We start from the raw sequence: 7579 nt of genomic DNA on the forward strand, positions 1-7579 counted from the left end.
AAAGTAGTTGTGTATGTCAACCATTTGCTAATTGCCTGCAGAGACTGGAATAAACATTTACAAACGTTAAGGGGAGTATTTGGCAGGTGTGCAGCAGCAGGAACTCGACTACATTTTCAGAAAGCAGAATTCGGAAGAAAAGAAATACAATGTTTACGACATGTGATTGAACATAATGGGATAAAGTCTAAACTGGACAAAACGAAAGAAAATAAGGAATTTCCCTTACCAAGGAATAGAAACCAATTGAAGAGTTTCCTCTGAGAGTGTGGATTTTATAGACTGTTTCTAGGTAACTAGATATTGGACAGTGCAGTACTGCACTAGCTGCTGAAAAATAATAAAGTCTCGTTGTGTTCCGACGTGTGTTCCGAAGAATTCCATAAAATGAAACATGGGGTATGGAATGCTCAGATACTGGCTCATCCAGATCTTTGCAATGTATTCTGTCTATCATATGAAACATTGGCTTATGACGTGGGAATCAAGTCCTATCAGAAGGAAGAAAGAAATGAAGAGGAGGCAATAAAGACCATTGGTTTCTGCAGTGGGGTGTTAAACAGCCACGTACTCTGTGACGGAAAAAGAGGCGTTAGTTAGCCATAGTATTCGGATATGAAACATTTATATACCATGTGGCCAGCCGGAAAGCAACCGTAGTGATGGACCACAAAGCCCAATCATTTTTCTGACAAGTTAATTTAGACATGGAGGGTTAGCCAGATGGACATTAGCGTAGCAAAAACTAAATTTTGAGGTGCAATATATCAGAGGAAGCGAAAAGGTAGTTCCGGATACACTTTCAAGATTGCCACTAGAATTGGACGAATAGGTACCTGAGGTGGGCACAGAAGAGTGTCTGTGCTTAATAAATGGAGTGTCACGCGAAAAAGTTATAAAATCATGGCTACGGAATGTTATAAGACAGCAAAATGGAGACCCAAAATTGAAGATAATTAAATGAAAATGCAATATCGCTGGGGAAGACCATATGAAGAAAATCTTCTTGATATAGGATTCAGTATTATACCACACATCATGGGAAGATAAGGAAGATTGAAGAGTATGCATCCCGGAGGAAAGAACTGACGAACTTGTTAAATACACACACCTAAGCTGCGGACATTTCGCTCTCATTGTCGATAAGCTAAAAATAGATTGTTGGTTCTTCAATATGGCCAGACGAGTGAGCAGGACTTTACGGACGTGTGATATCTTTAACTGAAAACAAAAACAACAATGGTGCAGCGCAATGGTTACATGTATGCAGTATTATCTAAAGAAATCTGAGAAACCATGGCCATGGTTTGCTAGGCCCTTTGCCGAAGTCGGTATGGGGAATAAGTTATTTGCTAGTAACTATTAAATTAATTTCCCGCTGTGTAAAGTTATATCCGCCTAGGAAAGCAACGGGACGCAACAAGCCTGGAAAGGTGGTGAAAGATTAGTTTAAAATTGTTTGTATGCTAAAGAAGACAGTGAATGACAGTGAGAGTCAATTTACCAGTAAAATATAGATAAACGCTCTGAAACAACACAATATAAAACCTGTATTTATATCCAGGTACAGAGAATCCTCGAACTCAACAGAAAGAGTTATGAAAGAAATTAGCAGGCTATGTAGGGCCTACTGTCGTAACCATAATAGCAAGCAGACGCAGTGGACGAGTATCTTTGAACATTAATGCACCCCACCTCTACTGAACATGCTCCGGTGGAAATTTTAATGGAGATGACGCCAGATAGTTTGACAAGAGAAGTACTGAAGAACATGTCACGTGAAAACGTAACATGGGAATAAATATTGGAAAAAGTGGTACAGACCCTCTTCAACAAAGCTGAAGTAAAGATGAAACAGTATGATAAAATGGTGCATCCGATCATGTATCGAGTTCGGGATCTAGGGTTAATATCAACTAACAGTCTAAGAAAGATGGTCATGAAATACCGAAATTTCCTCATGTATACAAGGGTCCTTATAAAGTGGTCACCTTAACACATTCTAGCACATTGGACTTGGAAGAATATCAGAGTGAGGCCTTCCATAGAGGTGAACAAGTGAAGAAACGATATTATGACAACGAAACTATATCAGACAACTAAAGATGTGAGGTAGTAAGAAAAAAAAAGAAAAAGAAAACAAAAAACACAAGGAAATTGTGATATTTTGAGGAATGATTGATGTAATTTGAACATGATTACTGAGTGTGTAAAATCTAAGTAGATTAAGTTTGACACGAACAGCCAGTGCCATTAGGATAATAAAATGTATCTAACAGCACTGTGATAGATTAGTTAAAATTGTGGCCTAGCATTTTAAGGACACATGTTACAGCATGACGCGCTGTTTAGCTTGTGACGGCTGGGAAATAAGTGTATGTTGACGCATGGCATGGCGCTTCTCATTTGTTAGTAGACACTCATCGTCATCAACAGTCAGCAGTCCAGTCCAATTAGTCGCTACATGTAGCAGGTGCATCGCAGATACTATGACGGCAGCGATGCGTTACAACTGAACTATGAGAGGCAGTGGAGCGGACTATTCGGTGGGACTCAGAGGTGCTTGGAGTGGTCAGAGGCTGCAGTACTCCTAATCACATCTAGATACCCATAGTCGCAGACAGCAAAAGCGGCGTCGGCGCAGCAGCGGCGAGTTCGAAAGTCTTTGGTGTTGCTCCGAAGGGCACAAGTACAGCTAGTGCCAGAGTTGTCTCCAGGGGGCAGCAGGAGCCTAAGAACCTTGAAGGTGGCTAGCAGAGAGAGCCTCTGGCTACCCAACGGCCGTGGTTCGGCGAGCGTCAGTAGAGATCGGGGATGGTGATAGGCAGAGAGAGGAGGGGACATTGCGGTCAATGCCCCTGACAGCAGAGCGACGTGAAGATGGTAGCATCGTAGCCACTACCATTAGACTTAGACGTAAGCATGAGGTCGGCGCAACGTCGGCGTATGTGAAATCGTGTGGAGGTGTATACAAGACTCCTATTAGTCAATGAAACCCCTATTCCTGGTAATAAGCAAAAAGAAAAAAAGGATGGTGACATGGGAAACCACAAATGTATATATGTAGTTATTAGGTTCGGTGTTTAATGCGACTGACTACAATAAAAACTAATGATATTGAATTTATTGAAAATAAACAAATAAAATAAAATAAAAATAAATGCCATACCAAGCTGAATCAGATTTTCGCCAAATTTGAATTTTTATGTGGCTCTATGTTTCTCATTTTCATGAATGTACAATTTAACAGTTTCGTTAACTTTTAAATAATATGCAGCAATAACTATAAAGGGACAGAATTATTTTACAGTTCTGAAAATTTATTTTTAATTCATTTAGTTCCGATGTGCATGTAAGCTTTTCGCTCGTATTTGTAAATAATAATCACATATATGAGTAATTTTACCTTATTTGCTAGTTGAGTTACCATATATATATATCGGACGTCTGACACTGATTTGATTTATGTCAAAATGACTGTATTTTCAATTTTTTTGAAACTTTTGTGTTGTTCCACAGATTCATTTCATGTATAATTGTAAAATGATCTTCAAAAGGTAGGAGGTGTGGCTAATAGTATGAGTGGTGTTTTCTTGTTAGTGTTTTCAACGCTGTTTATCCTGTAGTTACAAGTGCAGTGAATTCTTCCAATTTTGGGTAGGAGAAGTTTTCTTCCATTCCGTCACCACAGGGAGATTATTCTTCTTTCTTTTTTCAAAATGAATTTTGAAAATATTTAATTTAGAGGATGTAAGGTTACAGATATCGTTACTTTTTGAGTATTGGTATCTGTAGCTTACACCTAGCAGCCTGGCGCAGCAGCACTGTCAGCAAGGCAATCCAAATGATCGATAAAAATGCGTCGGTGCCAATCGCTGTGGGCGGCGCGGAAAGCAGTGAGTAATGGAGAGATTTGCCTGGATGTCAGACTTGGTTGGACGATACATACCCACTAACCATGAAAAGTTCGATAAGTCCGTAAAATGTTGCTGTCTTCGTGCACGTGATTGAGGATTCATCAATATTAGAAGCGAGTTGTTAGCAAAGATTGCTAGAAGTAATGGTTACCTCACAATAGCAAAAACAAGCCGAAATAAGGGTGACTGTCAGTACATGTGCATGGAAACATCAGGAGTGTGTAACGTGGTTTGTACGAGAGACAATAAACCTTTCATTTGAGTTCTGTGAAGCCAGTGTCTCCTTTATAACCTGTTTCCTGTCTATTGGGGCTAACTAAGAGCGAAGATTTTTGATGGCACGATTAGTTTAATACTTGTTCCATAGATCACAAATATATTTCGTAGCCGGCCGGAGTGGCCGAGAGGTTCTAGGCGCTACAGTTTGGTACCGCGCGACCGCTACGGTATCAGATTCGAATCCTGCCTCGGGCATGGATGTGTGTGATGTCCTTAGGTTAGTTAGGTTTAAGCAGTTCTAAGTTCTAGGGGAATGATGACCTCAGATGTTAAGTCCCATAGTGCTCAGAGCCATTTGAACCATTTACTAAATTCTTGGATCACATGAACAGACAGCGGACCACCTGGGGCTAGGTACAACAGAACCAAGAGCAGTTGGTTTGTCAGTGAGTGGTTTGAGAATTGGTTTCTTCAGTTACCAGAGCTTACATATCAATGTGGAAGTGTTCCGGTTGTGTAAAGAGTACAACATAAAATTCATTGCAGTGCCACCTAATGCAGTCCACCTTCTGCAACGCTTGATGTGTACTTTCGACCTTTGAAAGTACAGCGGCGGAAGATCCTTGAGTACTTCAAACAGATGGCAGTGGGTAGCAGGTGCAGCTCTGTGCCCAAAACCAAATTCCTCACCTTTCTCAAGAAGCTGTGGGAATCCGAGATCTCAAGAGGAGAGAACTTGACAGTAGCAGAAAATTGGCATCTACCCCTTGAATGACGCAATTGTGCTGGAAAGATTTCCGTCATTCACGATGTCCTGCAAAACAAACCTCAATGCAGTCATCGGTGATACACTCATGGATCTACTAGTGCAGAAGAGAAATGAGGCAGCTCAGAAGTATCAAACGACGAGGCGTAAAAGGGGACTGTGTACGCTAGACGAAATTCTGCCAGATGCCTTTTTCATTTTTTGTGATTTGCGTTTTTCATAATTTTGTATCTGTTCACAGTTACTCATTGATTTCTCAAGTTCTTTAATGTGTTTAATGTATTATTTCTTCAGAATTTTTATGTTAGTATTACTTTCATATCATTGTGGTGGAACCAATACTCGTCCAAATAAAAAGTGGTATTGTAACATTTGGACAGTTCTTTACCTTTATTGGTTATAGCCTGAAAAACGAGTTGTCTCAATTTTACCCCAACTCGTGGGGTATAATTTGGACGAAATCTGAGGGTGATCACTTGGCAAGGAATGTTTACATAAGAAGGTCAGTTCTACCAAACTAACCTAAAATTAGCCTTTAATACGCTAAAACTCTTCATAAATCCAGGAAAATACTAAAACCTCTCCGAAAGTAGCCCAAGTTTCCGGTACACGTTCTTCCATGCAATTATTTCGTAAGTAAAACGCTAGTTTCTCAACATGAGTTACTGCACATACTACACGTACTACACACTCTGTGCATAATATACAAGCTCACATCGGGACCAAGATGCTGATGTTCGGTGGTTGGTTGATGGTGAATGTCGGAAGCCATCTATAACTGTGTTTGTTATTGTAGCCGCTCAACTGACAAGAGATTCGTTTAATATACATCGCGTATGAAATAAATTGGGGTCATAATTAAACCGCAGACTGTTCCTAAAACCTGTTACAGAAAAAATGACACCAAGGATCGGATTCCTTATCAATCTCTAGTTATTATTATATCACACATTTCTGTTGAAACTGTTGGGCTAATGTCTGGCAGCCGAACGGATTGACAATTGTTCCCGCCAGTGAGAACCCAACCGTAAAAACGTTAGCTGTTGTACGAAACGCTACCCTCCTAAGAAAGTCATTGGTAAAGGAGAAACTCTTCCTTCCGAACTACACATATATGTTAAAGATGAAGTGGTGCAATGGAGAAACAATCACGGGTTCCAAGCTGTCAGTTATGCCTTTCCCACTACCACAGATTTCTCAACATTGTCACGTCACTCCCAAAAATATGACTATATTAGTTGTGTCCTGTTTTGCTGCACCTTCCTGCATTATATCTATGTAATCATTTCTGGCTCTTAATAAAGTTCTCCTGGAACTGCTTTGTAGATCGCAGGTAGTTCAGAATCACCGGCACCGTTACTTCAAGAGTTCTCCTAATGAGATGGAGACCATCGCTGCGAATACAGGGACTTGTTGTGACAATATACACGCGCACGGTACCTATTAAAAACAAGTGTTTGGTTGTTAATGCTTACCTGCCATCGCTGCTGGCAGCTGGAGTGGTACCCGTGACGGCAGCATGGCGACCACAGAACTCATGTGACAGCAGGAGTCAGAAATCAGTGCGAATAGGACGATAGGAGCCCATCGCGTGGCTTTTATCTTCGAGCATCTGCGCGTGTTTCACAATTATCTCTTAATGTAACGACATCAAGAGCGCCTTTTCACATCCTCGTGCTATTTGGTACGTCACTCAGTTTCGTTGCACTGTGCATATCCCTGACTAATTTTATCGATAGGTAGACGTAAGGAGAGTTGTGGTTGTGGTTAACCGATTTAACAGAATATTTCAGCTTAGTCGTGTTGTACATGAATGGGCTCATTAACCGAGAGCACAGTATATGGACAACCGGATTCACAAATTTAAGCGTCACACTCGAAACGCTAATGGAATCGTAAACAACTAATCGAATGCGACCAAATTACAAAACAAACAAATTTCTCTATACAACTAGTAAAAATTACCGCACTAACAGAAACAGTAGTTTTAAAGTTCTACATGGTCGCCAGCAACTCTTTGAAGGGCAGGCAAAACTGTAACTAAGCACATACGTAGACGGTTTCAATGGGCTGTGGTCACTGTGGCTAACCACATCATATTTTCTCCCTTTACCGCTCAGGGGCCAGTAGTCTCTCTGCCAACCAGCTAATTGTTGCCTAAAATGCCGCTAGATGGCAGTGCAGGTCTTCTGCGCGAATTGTTGCCTCGTATTCTTAACCATAGTTGACACTTCTTCATTGTTAGCACGTTTCTTGGAAGCGGCGTGCAGTATTCTCTGTAGCTCTTCTTTATACGACTATTTATGGTAAGTAATTGCTTATATTTATGTGTTCAACACATATAAGTCTACGTGTAATGTAACTTAAAATTGAAATATAATTTTCCATGTTTTACTGACAAATTTCTGTGTGGTTAGTGCTGCTAACTACCGCCCTTCTGCTCCACCCAGTATATTTTCTTCGTCTCCGTCGAATACGTCTAGCCGAAAAGGAATAACTGAGGACGAATGTTACCGAATTTTATTTGACGAAATACCTTCTAGTGACAGCAGTGTTGACAGTGATGGCACTGATGGAAATGACCCCACATTCACGACAAGCTGTTCAAGTTCTTGTCTTGTGTGCATTCGTGTGGTTCTAAATTTAACCACTGGTCTTCATGGAAAGAATCATACTA

General features: G+C 40.6%; 1 protein-coding gene across 1 annotated transcript in view; it reads right to left on the reverse strand.

Annotated features, from left to right (window-relative positions):
- Nucleotides 1-6423, reverse strand: part of LOC124613584 (facilitated trehalose transporter Tret1-like) — a 47301-nt gene extending 40878 nt beyond the window's left edge. The window contains exon 1 of the mRNA XM_047142300.1: nt 6378-6423. Within this exon, the coding sequence (XP_046998256.1) occupies nt 6378-6423 (46 nt within the window). The remainder of the gene's footprint in view (nt 1-6377) is intronic.
- Nucleotides 6424-7579: the final 1156 nt, after the last annotated feature.

The sequence above is a fragment of the Schistocerca americana genome, chromosome 4, assembly GCF_021461395.2.
Source record: "Schistocerca americana isolate TAMUIC-IGC-003095 chromosome 4, iqSchAmer2.1, whole genome shotgun sequence".
Classification (NCBI taxonomy): Eukaryota; Metazoa; Arthropoda; class Insecta; order Orthoptera; family Acrididae; genus Schistocerca; species Schistocerca americana.